The sequence below is a fragment of the Hemicordylus capensis genome, chromosome 4 (assembly GCF_027244095.1).
Source record: "Hemicordylus capensis ecotype Gifberg chromosome 4, rHemCap1.1.pri, whole genome shotgun sequence".
Classification (NCBI taxonomy): Eukaryota; Metazoa; Chordata; class Lepidosauria; order Squamata; family Cordylidae; genus Hemicordylus; species Hemicordylus capensis.
The window spans coordinates 230,437,549-230,456,536 of record NC_069660.1 but is presented as its reverse complement, the minus strand read 5'-3'; the positions used below and the strand labels follow the sequence as shown (position 1 = coordinate 230,456,536).

Genomic DNA, 18,988 nt, shown 5'->3' with positions numbered 1-18,988 from the left:
GTCCGTGCACTCCTGGGAGGTGTATGTGGGGGCTTTAAGGGGTAGGGAGGGTGCCCTTACCTGCCTCGCCACTTTCCCCCCAACCAGGGCTGCAGGGAGGTACACTGCAGCCCCACAGCAACCATTTTGGGGAGAGTGCCGGTGGAGGGAAAGTGGTGGGGCAAGCCCCCCACCCCTCGCCCCTGAACCGGCTCGAATGCTAGACTTCTGAACTGGTTCAGTGCTCCAGAAAAGCAGCCCATCCCTATCAGCTAGAAAGTCAGAGGTGAATGCCTAAAGGAATGTAAGCTAAATCATCATTTTTGCTTGCTTGCTCTGATTTCAGAATGATCAATGGTAAAAACTGAAGGAGATCTCTCAGGTTCTTAAATAATTAAAAATAATTTAACCTGGATTTCCTTGAGTCAAGCCTCTAAAGAACTATGAGAGCTAAACTCTTCTAATTTATTATAATCAATGCCAACCAGTTATATGTAAATAAATGTTTTTTTACCACCTAGTAAACTTGTCAGTTTTGTGAAATACATTTCTATAGTTTCTAAGTTTATAATTAGCCAACTGCATTAAATGTAATTAACATACATTTATTGCAAATAAATCCAGCTTTTCAATCACAAAACCTTTCCATAAAAATGTAACACAGCAGCAGTTTAGACAAAACACCTACCATTGGCTAGTATCTTGGGTTTGTTGGCTGGGCTAAAGCAGGTGTTGTGCAGAATCAGAAGGACTAAATTTGGATTACTCTTGTTTGTGTATTTGGTCATCTCGACAAGTTGATCTAAGCTACCATTCAGCTTCACAATCATTTGCTGTCCATCTTCTCCAAAGGATAAATTCAACAGGAGCTTTAGCCAAGCAACAGCCAGCATACCAAGGCTTTTATTTCCTCCTTTGGGCAACGACAGAGACAAAAAGTTCTGCAGAAAGTTATTCTGTAAGGAGACAGAAGCAAAATATACCACATTACTAAGCAATACCTTTTCACAGACCACCTATAAAACAAGTTTTCTGCTCATATTCTCTCCAAAAATAAGACTTTCCCTTAAAAGTTAATAAAACATGGAATTAGTCATTTGTTCTACCGTTTGAAACAGCAGTTCCCCCAAGCGATCTTTCAATTATGACATATTTTCTTCAAAAAAATTACTTCAGCCTGACTACAGGCTTAATCTCTGCCTACAGAAAACTGAATAGCATGAGGATTGTATTTGCCTAAAGCTTCTGAAAAGATAAAGATGAAAAATCAACACCAACTTGAAAATGGAATGCTGCCACAATTTAATCCCTATAATACAATAACTAAATGTGCACACATGCATCCACAAACACATGCGCGTGCACACACTTCCTCATCTTCTGACATGTCTTCTTGCATCCGTGTAGGTGCTCAGCTGCGGGAGAAGCCCTCATTGCAGGGATGCTGCATGCTCCCCTGCAAACACATAGCCCTTGTTCTGCCACCAACTACAGTGGTCCCTCGACTTACGAACTACTCGACAACCGAATTTTTCGACTTACGAAAGGAAAAAGTGGCCGCACGCTTACGAATTTTTCGACATCCGAACGGAAAACCGTTGGCGGTTTTAGATGCGGTTTCCTCGACGTACGAATTTTAGATGCGGTTTCCTCGACTTACGAATTTTGATAATGTGGTCGTTGCCCCATGGCGAGCAATGCTCCGCAGGAGTTTGCAGAGTTTGCATTTTGCATGCCTTTAAAGTGCACTTGATAAAGAGTTTTGCACATAAAACTGGGTGTCTGGGTCTTTTTCCTAGGCTCCGGAACGAATTAATCCGTTTCCAATGCATTCCTATGGGAAACCGCTTTTCGACTTACGAACTTTTCGACCTACGAATGTGCATTCGGAACGGATTAACTTCGTAAGTCTGTACTGAACAGCATGGGGGCCAGTGTGTAGAATTCTGGTTGCTGCGTTGCAAAAAGAATATAGTAGAGCCAGAAAAGGGACAGAGGAGGGCAGCCAAAATGATCAAGGGTCTCATGCACCTTCCCTACGAGGAAAGCTTTTTAATTTCAAAAAAAAGATGACTAAGATGTAGTATGATAGAGATTTACAAAGTTATGCATGGTGAGGAGATGGTGATACAAAGAAGTTTCTTTCTTGTAACAAAAACAGCTGGGGTCACCTTATGCAAGTGATGGGTAGGAGATTCAGGATAGGCCTAACCACTACCTTCACACAGTGGTCAACATGACAGGCAGGCCTCCATCAACATTAGGGACCTGAGGGGGCTGCTGTGCAACTTAGAAGGCAGCCTCAATAATGTAGTGCAACAACTTAAAACTCCCAGGCAGTCACACAATAAGAGGGAAAGCTGCACGACTACCCAGAAGCAGTTTTAAGTCGTTGGGTAGCATGCCCAATCATGCTATCTTGTTAGGACTGCCTTTCAAGTTGCACAGCAGCCCCAGTAGGTCTCTAACATCGACAAAGCGCTGCATGTCCTGTGTGATTTATGAAATTCACTGCCACAAGATGTGATTGCTACTAGCCTCAATCCTTTAAAAGAGGATTAGATCAATTCATGAAGGAGAAGTCTACTGTGGCTACTAGTCATGATAGCTATATGCTACCTCCAGGTCCATAGGCAGTATGCCTCTAGATATTAGTTGTTGGGGCACAAGACTGAATGAGATATTTGCCTACATGTCCCACTTCTAGGCTTTTCAGATGCAAACTGGTTGACTAGTGTGTGAAACAGAATATCAGACAAGATGGATTTTGGTCTGATGCAGCAGGTTCCCTCTATGTTCTTACAAACCTATCAAGACACAAAGAAGAAGAGCACCCATCCCTATGTGTATTCTGCTTGATGGCTAAAAGAAACAAAGACTAGGAGATTGCCTTGATCCAAACCAGATCAATTGCCTTGATCCAATGAATAATTTTAATTTTAATTGTTTTTATCTTATGAAATTGTTTTAACTTTTTATTATGTGAAATTGTTTTTACTCTGTTTTATATTTCTTGTTTTAAATTGTGTACATCACCTAGAGATACACATATCAGGCGGTATATAAATATGATGAATAAATAAATCTACCCATTGCTTTGGAAAGCAAGAGAGATCATGAGTTCACAGTGGAAGAAGGGAATTGTCCTAATGATGAACTGCTTTGAGAAAGTTTCTGATAGCACTCATCAGGCATATGCAGGAAATTACCGTGCTGTTCAAAGAAGAATTATTGCATCAAAACAAACCAATCATTTCTGGGAAAGGCACATCCCATGCTTTTTGTTTACAAGGTAACTGCAATGCTATGGGGGTGGGGGAAGAAAGGACTCAAATGAAGATTATGTGACTGAGACCCACCTTTTCACAAAAAGCAATGCTGACACATGACAGAGTATATTGAAGGAGCATATAATTAAACATCTAAGGGTACTGGATCCGTATGCACAAATTATACTAATTATTTTACTTAAAGCACGCAACACCGAGAACTAATGATGGGAAAAGGAAGTAGACACAGCAGCTAGGAGACCTGAATGCACAACAGTCATTTTGACTGAGCAGACAATAAATTGGCTTGCAAAAATGTGTTTGTCTGCTAAATCAGCATTTGCAGGCATAATTCTATTCCTCTGATGTCAGCTGGGGGGAAAGAGCTACACATCCTGAAAGGCATTTGTTTTGATCAAGTTGCAAGCAAGGGCCACAATCCAACAGGCCCTGCTGCAAAGTAAACTTAATTTGTTTCAAATTATAAGTATGCAGAGTGAGGAAGAAGAAAAAGGCATTAAAAATGGGATCATTTTACCAGGTGGCACACACAGAAGATTGTATAGGTTTCAAACACAGACACACAAAATGCTATTATTAGCACTTACATTCATAAAGTATATAGACAAGGAAGAGGTGCCTTTTTCTATTCTGTTTGGGGAGAGGCTTTAAGAAGCCTGAAAGATTTTTAATGTGCACAAATAGAAGCTGACCTGCTCCCCATCCTTCCCTCCCATAAACACATTTTACACATTATGTCTCTATAACAATACCACTATCAAAAGTCTATTGTTTATGCTGAGGAAGTCCCAATTTCTGTTTAAATATTAATATGCACAGGAAGAGAGCACAGAAAATGGAAGCCATACTAAGATGGTCCCAGAGTATGGTCTGAGGGCACACAATACAGCCACCTTACTGAAGCTGAGCAGGTCTTGGTGTGGTCAGTGCCTGGATGAGAGACCCATATATGCCACCTTTGGGGATGGGGCCATAGCTCAGTGAGAGAGCACCTGCTTTGTATGCAGAAGGTCCCAGGTTCAATCCTGGGCATCTCCAGGTAGGGCTGGGGAAAACTCCTGCCTGAAAGCTTGGAGAAGCTGCTGCCAGTCAACTGAGCTAGATGGTTTAACCTGGTATAAAGGCAGCTTCCTATGACAGTTCGTAAATTTTTAGAATTCATCAAAGTAACAATTAAAAACATATCTTCATTTAAACTGTTTTTCTCATACTTTCTCATTTACCTGCAAATTGATTCTATTATTCAATACCAATCTAAGCCTCATTCTTCAATTTATGTTCTCCAGCTTTGTCTACAGAATGTGGGGTTTTTAACATCTTCATTTGGTCATGTGAGGAACTAAGAATCTTTCTGAAATTCAGAAATATATCTAAGATATTAAGTGCCTACCTTCTGGAGAACACCCTTACAGTCATGAGATACAACAACATTAGCCAGAAGATTAAAGGTCATCTGCTGAATTACGCTGTTCTCTGCTGAAGTTTGGGAAGCTAACTTCACAATGCTGTGCATTAGTGAGTTACCAGCTGCAGTTCTCTGGGCTGTCTGAAGAGGAGAAAATCTGCCGCTTGACATACAAAGGGAGCCACAGCCTAAGGGGGGTGGGGGGGGGGAGAGAAAGAAAGCTAGTATTTTAAATATGGCAAGAAGCATTGCTCTTGAATCCCAAAAATAATATAATTTCCAAATTCCCATATGCATCTCATTAGTTTTGTTCTTATCTGTAACATATTATCAAAACGTTGTAGAAATGAATAAGCTGTGAAAATGTCATTTAACACAGTGGGAGGTTGCTTTATCTTATCATCTTTCTACTAAGATTATGATAAGTTGATTAGAGAAGAAAAATCCCATCTGTTTCAAGCTCCTTCACACAATGTTTTATATTAGGTAAGTTAAAATAACCAGAAATGTTTGACAAAAGTAGATATATAGTCACAGTCCTTAACAATGGAGTATTAGAATTAGAATATTTTTAAACATTTTCATGGGGCTTATCTCTGCTAATTCAAATATCCTGTCACTTTTGCTTTTAAACAGCTACTCCCACAGACGTCGCCTCCACACTTGAAAAAAAGAAAAAAGAAAAACAGCAATCTGTTAGCATTCAGTTATTATTCATGTTCTTTAAAAGAAGTGCTGGATGTGTGGAAGAAAGTACTTCATCACAGAAAACATAATAAACTTATAAAATTAGCTTACAAAAGGTGCAGTGATAGAATTAAACATTTATGGAGAGCAGGTCTATCAAACAGGTATATACTAGCCATGATTGCTAAGCAGAGCCTCCATGTTTAGAAGCAGTGGTCCACATCCAGACTAACCTTCCACAGATGTGCCAAGTTTTTCCATTGTGCAAGGTGGGGAGGAGTGATTTTTGGTGATCTCCCCTGCCCTCTGAAGCCACTTGTGCCTCTTGAAACTATGTCCCTGAAAGTCAGAGGTCTCTCAGTGAGAATTTCTCAGGAGGCAATGGTGGATGTACAGAGAAAGACAGATTATGAAAATAACTCCTTAACCCTTGTGCAATGGGGGGGGAGAAGAGAGAGAATACAAAAGGTGGTTAGTTTGGATGTTGGCCAGATGGCTCAGATTGCTTCATGCTGGAAACAAATAGCAAGAGGGAGCTATGTTGCCTTTAAATACGGTGTCTTTCCCAGAAGTATTTACTATTACTCACAGCAGAATTTGCACTAGATGGAACATTGGCTTGATCTAGAAATGCTGTAATGTCCATTTCAAATAAAGAGTATATTATGAGGGAATTTGGTAACCTCCACTTTATTCAAATTAATAGGGAAGAGTTGGGCGATCAGACTGAAGTAGGAATTTGAGGAGGAAGAGCTAGAATTCTTGATTTTATGGAAAACTAACATTGTGTGCAGTCAAAACTGTACCCTGGATTTTGGAAAAAAGCTCAGAGAAGTGCTAAGTGGAATTCAGTGACTAGATAAGCAGGAAAAGGAACCAAAGACAGGTAGGAGTTCGCAAGAAGGAGTTAAAAGTACAATCAAACAATTCCATGGGAAAGAAAAATGAGACATCTCAATCAAATGTGGCTGCACACAATAAGGATAGGGATAAGTGGAGAAGAAGACAAGTATAAGAAATGGAAGAAAGGACACAACAAGGATGGATACAGATGTCCGTAGTCCAGATTTTATGGGACAGTGTCAATAAACATAAAGCTCGGAATGAGCCTAGGTGGCAAGGGATGCTAACAGCAACAGAAAGGGCTTTTCCAGATATGCAGTAGAAGAGGAAAGGAAACAGTAGGCTCACTGCTCAGCAAAGATGTTAAAGTGTTAAACAGGTCACAAAGAGAATAATTCTTTTTTGCTTCCCTCTTCTTCCAAACGGAAACTGTATGCACCCTCAGAAACGCAGCATGGATGGTAATGGGGTCAAGACTGCAGTTCAAGATTAATAAGGAAGTGGTCAGGAAACATCTATCTATCTTAAATGGTCAAATCTTCAGGGCTGGGCAAACTGCATCCTAAGACACTAAAAATTTGTTGATGCACTCTTAGAACCTGTGTCTATTACTTTTGTGAAATTCTGGAGAACAGGTGAATTGACTTAAGAATGGAGACAGACAAATGCTGTCTGGATATTTAAGAACAAAAGCAACAACAGTAGCAAGGTCAGCAGGAGGAGACTTGCAAGTGGGCGAGGATAGCTTTCTCCCATTTGGATTTTAATGTGTGTACAGGCACACGTGCGTGTTACAATGCTAGCATCAAATACAGAGAAAGCATTTTGAGGGGCCAGAATTCACATTCTGAGACCAGGAACTACAATAGTCAAAAACATCGTTAAAAAACCACAAAAAATACCATTGTAGATGTGCTCAAGCAACTGAGCATACCAAGGAGGAATTCAATTTTTTCTTTTTACTGTGCCATATCAAAAACTACTTCCAGAAGTCTCTTCAGTTTAAATAACTTGGATTGATGGCATTTAAGAAAACACAAAATCAAAGCTCTCTTTGGCACACAAAACCTTGAATTCTCATCCAGATATATAGTTTAAACCCATTTTTATTTTGTTTTATTAATTGAACATATTTATGTTAAATATGCAACCTTGGAGAAGCTGCTGCCAGTCTGTGTAGACAATACTGAGCGAGATGGACCTATGGTCTGACTCAGTATATGGTAGCTTCCTATGTTGTACATTTGTAAATATGTTACAATAAATTTTCACAATATTTATTTATTTACAATAAATAAATGTTCCAAAACTCGCATCTCTGGGCAGTTTACAATAAAACAGTACAAATTAAAACAATTGTAAAATTTAACACAATGTAAAGTCTACAAGTCTAATTGCCTGGGTGAACAAGTGTATCCTAACTGTCTTAAGATGTTTTCAGAGATAGTGAGGGTCTTATTTCAACAGGGAGTGCATTCCAAAGTCTTGGGGCAGCAATGGAGAAGACCTGTTCCTAAGTAGCCATCAAATGAGCTGGTGGCAGCTTAGTTTAAACTGATATCATGTTTTAAAAAGACTGTCAGGAAACTGAAGCTACATCTGTAGTGATGTGTATAGCAATAAATTAAGAACTTATTCTGAAGGAAAATAAGTTTACATGCCTTCATGCAATATTTTTAAACATAAGCACTTACTAGCTTTCCATAACAGCTAGTCATGTTCAGAGTCAAATTTTCCACTCTCTCCTTATTGCACTTTCATTTTAGCTATAATCTTACACAGCAGCTATAACATGAATAGAGCTATTAAGTCATAGCTATTAATCATAGGTCATTATCAATGCTTCTTTACCCACAAAGATAAAATTGGAGGTGAATTGTATTCCATAGATTCAGATGACCAATAGCCTCCCAGATTAGAAGCTAAATGTTGTTCTGTAGATAGAGACCACTTCCTTAATCTGCAAATAAACATGTCCACATACGCGCATGCGTGTACACACACACACACACACACACACACGTATTTTAAGCTTTCTAATAACCTCAGTTTCTTCCTCTGTTAGAACTATGCAAGAGCCTATGTTGTTTTCTGTAATTAAAGCCCTGATCCTGGTTTGATTGGGGTAGAAAGAATACAGAGTTAATTGCTTGGTTCTCCACCCAGGTGTAGTCACTGCACCTATCAAGGAAATCTACCTACTGATTAAGAAGGAAGGTATATCACTACCTTAGTTACTAATTCATATTTGTAAGGAGTGATTTGAGAAGAGCTTTTGTTTGCATAACACAAGGAGCAGGGAGAGAGAGAGAGTACAAAACACATTAGTTACCCATGTCATTCCACCGCCCCCTCCCTCATAGCTTTCACACCAGTTACTGCTTTAGTGTAACTTGCACAGTAGAAAACAATGTCTGAAGCATCTCTCACCTGAAGGATAGTTTGCAGTGTAGACACAAAGCAAATGCAGAGCTGTTTGCATTAATGCATCATCCATTAAAAGCCATGGCCACAGAGAGTGCAAAACAGAGATAAGGTGAGTTCCAAGGGCTGCTGCCTGCCACACAGAGACAAGATGACAGAAGAACAATAAAACCAAGTTTCATAAGTGAAGTTGTAAAGTAATATTCGAAATCTGGTGGCTAATGAACAAAACTAGTATGGACATGGTAATCAGGGGTAAAATATTGCTCCATCTTCAGTGGCTCATGTGCTTGAAGACTCAGGTCCTTAGTTTTGATAAAACACACACCCTCTTTTCATTCTAAGCCAGTGTCAGGATACCATTTTGAGCAAGCTCAACCAGAACCAAGGTGTAATTCATAATTATTCTATTCATAGGGGGCGGGGCAGGAAATGCAAGGGCTTAAATTGCGACCCATGCTCAATAAAGAGTCTGCCTCTCGACACTTCCTCCATTTAAGTGGTTAAATTTCCACAATGTGGATCTGGATGAGAAGGTGAAGAGTTTCACCTGAATCTTCTGTCAGTAACCGCCAATATATCCTCACAGTTCTAAGGAAAAGGTCCTCCACCACTTATCTACTGAATTCTGAATGCCTCCCCTTGTCTCTTACTTTGCAGCCTTCATTTTGAAAGAAGCAATTTCGTAAGAGCTGCATGACAAGCTTTAATTCTTTGCTGAAGTTATCGTCCTAGAGGAACAAAAAATGATTTAGTGTCAATATCCAAGCAGAAACTACTTTATATGGCATATACAACACTCCTTGCTTCTGGACTTATTTTACCATAGAGGCACTCCAATTGTGCCTGGCTATCTTGCCTTTCAAGATGCTGACATTCTAAATGTCTGTGGAAAAGATTATTGAATTTCAATAAGTCCATCCAACACAGAGAAGTATTTCAGTTCTATCTTGTATAAAGGAACAGAGATACAATACAGGATCTATAAGAGTTGCTAGGTTTTTAATCAAGTCTATGGGCTGACAAAAAAAAAGACCTTTGCTCTCAAAAGAGTAATGAGAAGGTGTAAGTGAGTTGATGAAGTGGGGCAGAGGGAGATAAAACATCTTTGCAAGTGTCTTAATATAGGGGCCCACTTTTGGAATTCTGAGAAGAGGTGGGGGCCCCATCACAAAATGGCTGCTAGAAGGGCAGGGCCATAAACACACACAGCAAATACTGTATGAATTCTAAAAACACCACATATGAACAATTTAAGCAGTATATCTTCATTTTTTTCCTCAGACTGCGGAATCAGCAAACTTCAGCCAACATGGGTGCCCCAACCTTGTATTTCCTGATGAAATGTGAATATGGAGGGCATTTTTAGAACAGAAGAGGGATATATTTTCCCTTACAAGGTTATTCTCCAGCAACATTTAAAACCCGGAAATTAAGTTGACTCACAGAAGCTACCTGGCTCAACGTTGAAAAAAAGAGCTGCATCTGAACTAGAAGGCAATATTCCCTGGAAATTTCTTTAAACAAAACAAAAACAGAACACTGTATCCGGAAGACCGGAGGGAAGGTATTGATGAACAGGACTGCTCCCTAACTTGAACAGATGCTACCCCTTTGTTAAACATAGCCATACCTACTCTGAATACAGGCTCCAATCCCAGACTCCTGTATATTGCAGTGTGCACATGGAGTTACTATGCAAGCAGACCTCCTCAGTGACTCCAGTGTCGGAGGCAGTTCTGCATATGCGATGGGGATGCCAGCATTGAGTCAGCAGGGAAATTCTAGCTTTTGCATGACATGTGTGCATTAGTGGGGCCTGCATGAATGCAAATCCCCTGGATCTCACAGACTGCTTCCAACAGAACTTAGTGTTTAAGGATTCACTCCCATGGAATACATTAATAAATTTATTGTAGCATAAACTATAAGACTATTAGTTGGTGGGGTGTGGGGTTAAGCACATAAGAACAGCCCTGCTGGATCAGGCTCATGGCCCATCTAGTCCAGCATCCTGTTTCACACAGTGGCCCACCAGATGATGCTGGAAGCCTATAGCAGGAGTTGAGGGCATGCCCTCTCTCCTGCTGTTACTTCCCTGCAACTGGTATTCAGAGGCATCCTGCCTCTAAGGTTGGAGGTGACCTATAGCCCTCAGACTAGTAGCTGTTGATAGACCTTTCCTCCATGAATTTATCCAAACCCCTCTTAAAGCCATCATAGCTGTCACCACCATCTTGTGGCAGTGAGTTCCACAAGTTGATTATGTGTTGTGTGAAGAAGCACTTCCTTTTGTTGGTCTTAAATTTCTTGGCAGTCAATTTCATGGGATGACCCCTGGTTCTAGTGTTATGCGAGAGGGAGAAATAATTCTCTAATCAATTTTTGATAGAGAGTTCTTGCAACAGAACATCACAGCTACCCCGCTGGAGGTTGTTACAAGGAAGGAACTCAGTGACAGCATAAACATTAGCAAGGGGGCTAGGCAGTCAATTTCATTTTTTTAAGAGAAGGAAGTCAAACCATTAAAAGAGATGGGTGCTTCCTTAGCCCTTCTCTTATTACCGTATTTACATGAATAGATGACCCCCTTTTAAAAAATGCAGGCTATACCTGTATTACCTGAAAGGAACAGGAGTCTGAATTTAAGATGACCCCCTGATTTCTACATCAAAAAACTTGGAAAGAACCTGGTCTTGGATTCAGGTAGATAACGGTATGGTTTTCACCTGCACCAGGTTTCATTCTGCCTTTAGAGCCTAACCAACAAGGTGAGGGATTATTTATTAAGTGATAGTCCCATGTTTCTCTTGAATTCTCCTTGCCAATCGTACCCCCCGCCTTTCTCCAGACTCACATTTCATTGACAGAGCAGTTCACATCTACCCAACCTGCTGGATCTTGACAGCATGTCCCACCACATATTTTCTCTAATCTTTCTGCTTTAGCATCAACTTGAACTTGAAAATGAAATCGGGGAGGTGGAATGAGGTGGGGGCGAGGAAGTGATTGCAGTCTGGGGAGGATTTAGGTTTCTATTTGCCTCTGGCTTTGGTAATCAAAGTATTATACAATGGAGAAGGAGGAGGCAGGAGGAAGGCAGCAAGCTGTGGAAGAATAGCAACCTGTGTGAGGTTGCCAAGGTGACATAGTCCTTTTTAGCGAGCCTGTGACTACTGCTTCTACCCCTCTGTGGACCAGGCAGCGGGTGGCTGAGCTTCAGAAAAAGAGCAGAGGTGACCATTGCCCTACTGGGCAGACACATCTAATCAATACATGAAAGGAACCTAAGGTTCTGCAATACAGACATGCACATGTTTAATATGTATCCTCGAGACTAGAACGATAGATCATAAGTTCCATTTGTTTTTACCGATACCCATTCATTGAATAATCTTGGACATTCAATTTAAGAATTAAATTGGAACTACAGGTTACCAAACCTGTTTACTAAAGTAAAGAAAATGTGGGGTGGTGGATGTTTGTACAGAAAAATTAGTAAACAGGAGAAGGAAGTGAATGTATGAAGTAGCCTTATCAGAACATTATCAGGCTACCTAATTTTGCATTGTCTATGCTGTCTGGCAGCGGCTGTCCAAAATTTTGAACAGGGGTCTCTCCCCCACCCCAAGCTAGTGATGATCCCTCCAATTCCAGGTTTAGAAGCAATATGCATTTTAAATGGGCTAAGAGCCAGTTCATGTACTTTATTTGTATGGCTCATCATGTGATCAGGGCAGGGACAGGCTGAGAGTGCACTCACCCTGACATCATTGCAGGACATACTGTCATGCTGTTGGGACATCCTGTAATCACGTGTGAGAAGTGATCATCCATATCCAATGACAGATGATCAGGGCGAATGTGCGCTCAGTCTGTCCCTACCCACGCAATAAGCCAGTTCTAAGACATGGAATAACTGCAGGAATAACTGTAGAAAAAAAGTTTGATAGATTTCATACTTTTTAATATCAGTTTTCTTTTATTTGAATTTACCTTTTTCTTCTGGACTACTTTTCCAGGTCTCAGAGATTCTAGATTCAGTTGTGCATGAATGTGCTTCATCTGTTCCAAGCAGTTCTCTATAAGATTGGCTGTAATAATGGAGTAAAGTCTTTTTTTTTTTTTTAAGCACAACAAATCAGCTCACACTAAAAAAAAACAATACTTGCAAAAAACCCAAGTTTGCTCACCTGTAGCTTATGATCTGGGAATGATCCACTGACATTCATAAGAATGGGTATTGCACCTGCGCAGGATGCTTGTCGCAACTCCTGGAATGTTGCAGCTTCTCCAGACCTCTGCTCTATGCCTCCAGTGTGGTGCTATTTAAGGTGGGCCAGACGCCATGTTCCTCAGTTCTTGGACAACCGCCAATGAGGACGATCATCCACTTTTGGAATCATACTGCATGCACACTCTTTACCTTACACTACTGCAGTGGGGTGGTTTGGGAGGGTCTTATGGATGTCAATGGATCACTACCAGATCATAAGTTACAGGTGAGTAACCTGATTATCTGGATCGTGATCAGTTGGGATCCATAAGAATGGGTGTTTAGCTAGCTCTCTTTGGAGGAGGGTGCAGCAGTAGTCATTGTAACACCTGCTTTAAAACACTTCTCCTGAAGCTAGCCTCAGCAGTAGAGCATAATTCTATGGCATAATGTTTGATGAATGGTAACTCTGTGGACCATGTTGCTGCTTTACATAAGTCCTTAAAAGTTACACCAGGTAAGTGTGCAGCGGACAAAGCATAGGCACGAGTGGAGTGAGCCTTTGGATGATCTACTTTCTGTGATCTATCAGTCCGTATAATTAGTTCCACTGGCCAGTGGGACATTTGTTGTCTAGAAATGCAGGAGCCCTTAGCCAAGCCTTTGTAAGCAACAAAAAGGCATTTGGTGGTCCTGAAACCTTTTGTATGATCTAGGTAGTATATAGCAAGGCTCGTCACACATCTAGGGAGTGCATAGCTCGCTCCAAAGGCATGGAAGGATCCTTGAAGAATGTTGGAACAATGATATCTTGGTTAAGGTGAAAATCTGATACTACCTTGGGAAGGAAGAGAGGAGCCATACGCATGAGCACTTTGTCAGGATAGATTCTGGTAAAAGATGAGTCTATACACAAAGTTCACTAACTTTAGCCATTGTTGTGACTATAAGGAAGACTGTCTTCAAAGTCACTAATTTAATAGAACCAGTGCCTAGTGGTTTGAAAGGACTTTGAGAGTCAAGGCCGAGAGAACCAATGATATGCTCCATTGCTCCACCAGAGTTCAAAAAGGTGGGTATAAGTTCATGAGGCCTTTTAGAAAAGCTCTGCTATCAGGGTGCGAGAAGAGCATCTTGTCCTCCCAGCCAGGATGTTTTGATGAGAGTGCTGCTAGATGGACTTTCAATGACACATTCGCCAAACCCTGAGATTTCAAGGCTCTCAAATAGATAATGACCTCTTTGACTGTAGCCTATTTCAGGTTGAAACCTCTGGCTTTTGCATAGTTTTTGAAACACAGCCACTCTCCCAAGTAATTATGTCTTGTGTAAGGTTTTCTTTAGTTAAGCAATATCTTTGTTAGAAGCCTATTTCCCAGGCTGTCAGGTGTAGTGTGAGCATGTCTGGATGTAATATTTGGCCTTTGTCTTGTGTTAGGTAGTCTGTGGTGCTTGTTTCTTGATGGTTTGAGTACCTGTGGAAACCAAGGTTGCCTTGGCCACCACGGGTTCACTAGAATGCATGATACTGGAGTGGCTAACAGGCATGCTACCACACAAATGACCAAGGGTTGGGGGGGGGGGTACATGTAAGGGATCTCATAAGTCCAGTCCATCTAGAAGGCATCCCCAATGACTGTGGGTCATAACCCACTCTGGAATAAAATTGGACACATTTCATGTCTTCTGAAGTGGCAAACAGGTCTATGGTAGGGCAGATCCAGTTCTTGAAGAGTGGTGCAATATATTCTGTCTTTACCTCCCATACGTATTGCTGTTGTTGAGTAAAAGTGTGACTCGGACTGTCTATTAAGACATTGTCCAGACCCTTTATGTGAATCGCTATAGGGTAGATCTGGTGTCTGATGCACCAGTGCCAAAGTTGTAGGCTGAGGGCACAAAGGGATTGCAACATAGTCCCACCCTGTTTGTTGCTTTAGGCCAGGGCAGTAGCATTGTCCAGCTGTACTTGTACTATCTGGCCCTTTAGAAGTGGTAGGAAGGCTTTCATCCCCTGTAACACAGCTAGGAGCTCCACAACTGTTTTTGTTGTGGACTCCATTTGCCTTATATTTGATGGCCATTGCAGTGAGCACCTCAACCCAGTAGGGAAGCATCCATTGTTATCCAGATAGTTGGATTTAGCATCTGAAAAAGGGACACACCAAGAGGTTTCCTTTATTTGTCCACCAATTCAAAGAGTGTAGTATCTGACTGCAGATCTTGAGATGCATTTGTTGGCTGTCTACATTTGGGTGGAAAACGGAAAGAAACCAAAGTTGAAGCTTCTGCATTTAACCGTGCATAACACACTACTGTATTGCAGGATGCCATGAGGCCAAACAGTCTTTTACAAGTCGAGCAGGCTGAGTTGGACGGTGTTGGAAACTCTGGACCATCTCCCTGGTGCAATGGTAGTGTTCCTGGGGTAAGAATGCCCATTTCATTTCCGTGTTTAGAATTGCACCAATGTAGCTTATAACATGTACAGGTTCTAGGTGAGACTTTTTCCAATTGATTTGGATTCCCAAGTCTTGGAGGAGATATAACACATAGGACATCTGAGAACGCAACTCATTTTGGTCTTTTGATGTTATGGGCCAGTTCTCCAAATATGGGTAAGACTGCAATGCCCTTCAATCTCTAATGAGCCACCACCGCCATGCACTTATTAATTGATTCAATTTTTATATCGCCTTTCCAAAATGGTTCAGGGCAGTTTACAATTTAAATGAAACCATTAAAATAACTTGTTTTAATTCACGTGGTAAATACCCTGTGGGCGGTGGAAAGGCCAGAGGGTAATACTTTCTCTTGGTATACTTGTTCTCCCACAGTGAATCATAGATACTTTCTGTGTGCTTTCCTGATGTCTGTGTGAAAATATGCATCCCTTAAATCCAGTGTTACAAGCCAGTTTTCTTGATACAGAAGTGGTAATATCTCCTACCATGCTATCATTCAATATTTTTCCACATGGACAAACTTGTTTAAGTGGTGAAGATCAATAACTGGTCAGATTCTGCCTCTCCGTTTTGGTATCTGAAAAGACTGGGAGTAAAAACCCTCCCGTCTGTGTGCCCACCACACGGGCAATTGTTCCCTTTGCTAACAGCTTCTTCACCTCTTCCTTCAATGACGGGGTTGGTTGAGTGAATGTCATCCCCCAAAACTTCGGAATCACCTTGAAGTCTATGACGTACCCCATGGAAACGATCTTGAGGACCCAGAGGTCCGATGTTATGTGGTGCCATGCAGGGACATGGCATGCCAGCTTGATAGAGTCAGTTGTTGGCATAAATGATGGGGTCACAAACCTGGAGTGGGTTGCATGCCATGATAGTATTGCCCCGATGGAGGTGGTGTTGAGGGGAATTGGGTCAGGAGATGTAGCTGCAACGGTGGGCAATCACAAGCCTCAAAGATGCTTCTGAGGCTGCACTTGCTTGGTACGTTGTCCTTGGTTGTTTTTATTTTTGTTCTGGTAGGTATGTTTGTTGTAAGGATGATATTGTTTCCTGAAGTCCCTTCTATCTTGTTGTCTAAATGTTGGCCTCTGTTTAGAACATGACTAATAAACTGAAGTGTAGGTAGATGAAGAGGAGGCTATAAATTTCAACTTTTTAAACTTCTCAATGGTAGAGTAGACCTTTGATCTTTTCCTTCATATCATTATGTAATGTGGAAGAGCGAAGCCAGGCATGTTGTTGTAATGACACATCGGTTCTCATCGATCTAGACTCATTTTCGACTAGATGTTTTGCTGTGCTGAGTTGTTGGCATGTGAGTGCCAAAGATTTAGTCATGGTCTGTTAGAATCACTTTTTAAAATCTTCCAGCGATAATGTGTCCAAATCCTGTTGAACGTCTTCCCACAGGCAGTGATTATATTTGGCCATGCAGGCCAGGTAGTTTGCAATCTTGATAGACAGGCAGGCCATGGAGTACATTTTCTTGCCCAAGAGGTCTAATTTTCTCCCTTCCTTATCCCCAGGTATGATATGATGTGTTTCCAACTTTGTGGATTTTGCGCAATCGATGACAAGCAAATTTGCAGCCAGGTGTATCAGAAGGTAAGTATTTTCTGATTCTTGGACACAATACGAACTCTCTAATCTCTTAGAGGTAGGAGTGGAAGTTTGTATGACTTCCCATGAGCATTGTGCTGTCCTGGAGATCACAGGAAGTATCAACAAAGTCAGAGATTGCGTAGATTGTGATTTTACCATGAAATTATAGACAGGGTTGTCAATTGTTGCCATTTGAGACTTTAAGTTCAGGCCCAAGGCATCAGCCATCTCTTATTTGCAAATGATAAGCTTTCATCTCTTCTGCAGGAGAGACATGTGTGACACGTGGTATGTCAATAGGTGTGTCAGCTAGCCTGTCCAGGTCATCAGCATCAGACTCAACATCTGATGAACCATAGTTTTCAGAGGAAAATCATGTGGGTGATGTGGGAATTAACATCTGTGTCTCAATCAAAGTTGTTGTCAGACTCTGCTTTTGTGATTGAGTTTGTGTCTCTGCAATGAACTTTTTTGGTTTGGGGTCAAAGACCACCATCAGAGTGGTAGAGGATACCATCAAGCATGAAGGCCGTGGAGTATATGTTTGCGTTGCCACTGACTTGCCTACTGGAGCAGGTCTATGCTGAGAAATGGAGGCGTCGCCACTGGCCAGAGTGTGGACTGGCTGAACCTGTGCAAAAGAGGAGGTTAGCAGGTTACAATTTAGGTTGGGCTGTTTTTCATGTTCTTTTGTCCTGAAAATCATAGGGGAATCCTGGAGAAGATACTTCCATGCCAGCCGAAGCCAATGTAGCAGCAGCCGGAGAATGGTGAGAGAAACTGTATGAATGCCATGAAGAAGTACTGGCTGGGTGGGCAGCAGATAGCGCATAGCATACTGGAGGCTTTAGGCGCAGTGGCTTGTTCTGTAGCAGGAACAGGCGTTGTCAAGTCTTCCTGTGGGCAGTCAGCACTCTGGGGCAGAAACCCCTTAAAAGTCGTTGTCTGAGGCGTGCTTGCACTCAAATTCAGGATGGACAGCAGAAAGGGCTGTAGTTGGGTCCAAACTGGTGTCTCTATTCTCCATCTTCGATATCGAAAGTGGGTGCCGGTAGTCAATACTGAGGTGTGATTTGCTTCAATGTCGACAGCACTGGGGTATACAGTGTTGAGGCAGGAGCTTGACTTGCATCAGGCAACATCGATGGAGCCTTTGGTGTAGACAGAATATCTTGACATCAATCCATTGGTGTTGAAGGTGCAAATGTCTGGACTGGAGTAGGCACTGATGAAAGTGATCTTGCTCTCAACTCCGAAGTCTTTAGCGCTGATGGCTGTTCAATGTCGACAGATTCCATTGACACCAGCATCTTAGGGTGCTCAGTCTCGATAGTTTGTAGACCCAAATGAGAGGGAGTTTGATCCCGTCAGTTCAGTGTTTTTCGCCTTCCTCGGTCTAGGTGCTGAAGTGGAGTCTTCCTTGGATGACCGCTTTCTTTTCAACTTCAAATGCCCTGCTGAAGCATTCCCATGTGAGAAACTCAGAGGCTTAGGGCTCTTGAAAATCTTCAAAGTTCAAGAGAACACTGAGGGTGTCGACTGTTTTGATGAAGCCGTCCTCGGTGTTGACATTGACGGAAGGGGCTCTCCCAGTGGCAATGGGCTCAATACATCATTGTAGATAGTGGCACGAAGCCAAAGAGCCCGATTCTTTCCCGTTTGCTTTGAGAAAGACAAACAGATCTTGCACAAAGCGACGTTATGCCCTTTGCCCAAACAAATAAGGCAAAAGTCATGGAGATCTTTCGAAGGGAGTTTTGCATTTCAGCCCTCACATCTCTTGAAGGTCTTTTCCTCCTCAGTCATAGTCCGTTATCGTAGTCAGTTCGTTCCATTGTCAGTAGCACTGTCATTGTAGTCAAGCCATTCTGTAGTCAATAACTGAAAAAAAAAAATCCTTTAAAATATATAGATAGGTCATGAACTCTCAGAAGAGGAACTAATCCAAACAAGGAGCAACACCACGAGGTCTGTTTGCAACAGTGGCTGGAAAAGAACTGAGGAACATGGCGTCTGAGTTACCTCCACTAGGCTGGAGGCATGGCGCAGACACCTCGAGGAGCTGCAGCATTCT

At 41.7% G+C, this 18,988-nt stretch overlaps 1 protein-coding gene across 7 annotated transcripts in view; it reads right to left on the bottom strand.

The window, feature by feature from the left end:
• The window catches only part of RTTN (rotatin), a 186,965-nt gene that overhangs the window by 9,335 nt on the left and 158,642 nt on the right, over window positions 1–18,988 (bottom strand). For 6 of the 7 annotated variants that reach the window (XM_053250104.1, XM_053250107.1, XM_053250106.1 and 3 more), the window contains 5 exons: window positions 12,625–12,722; window positions 9,282–9,359; window positions 8,635–8,761; window positions 4,660–4,862; window positions 668–935 (listed from right to left, as the gene is read on the bottom strand). In XM_053250104.1, coding sequence (XP_053106079.1) covers window positions 668–935; window positions 4,660–4,862; window positions 8,635–8,761; window positions 9,282–9,359; window positions 12,625–12,722 — 774 coding nt within the window. Of the gene's footprint in view, window positions 1–667; window positions 936–4,659; window positions 4,863–8,634; window positions 8,762–9,281; window positions 9,360–12,624; window positions 12,723–18,988 lie in introns of those variants that run through there. The other variant, XM_053250109.1, reaches the window with a different exon arrangement.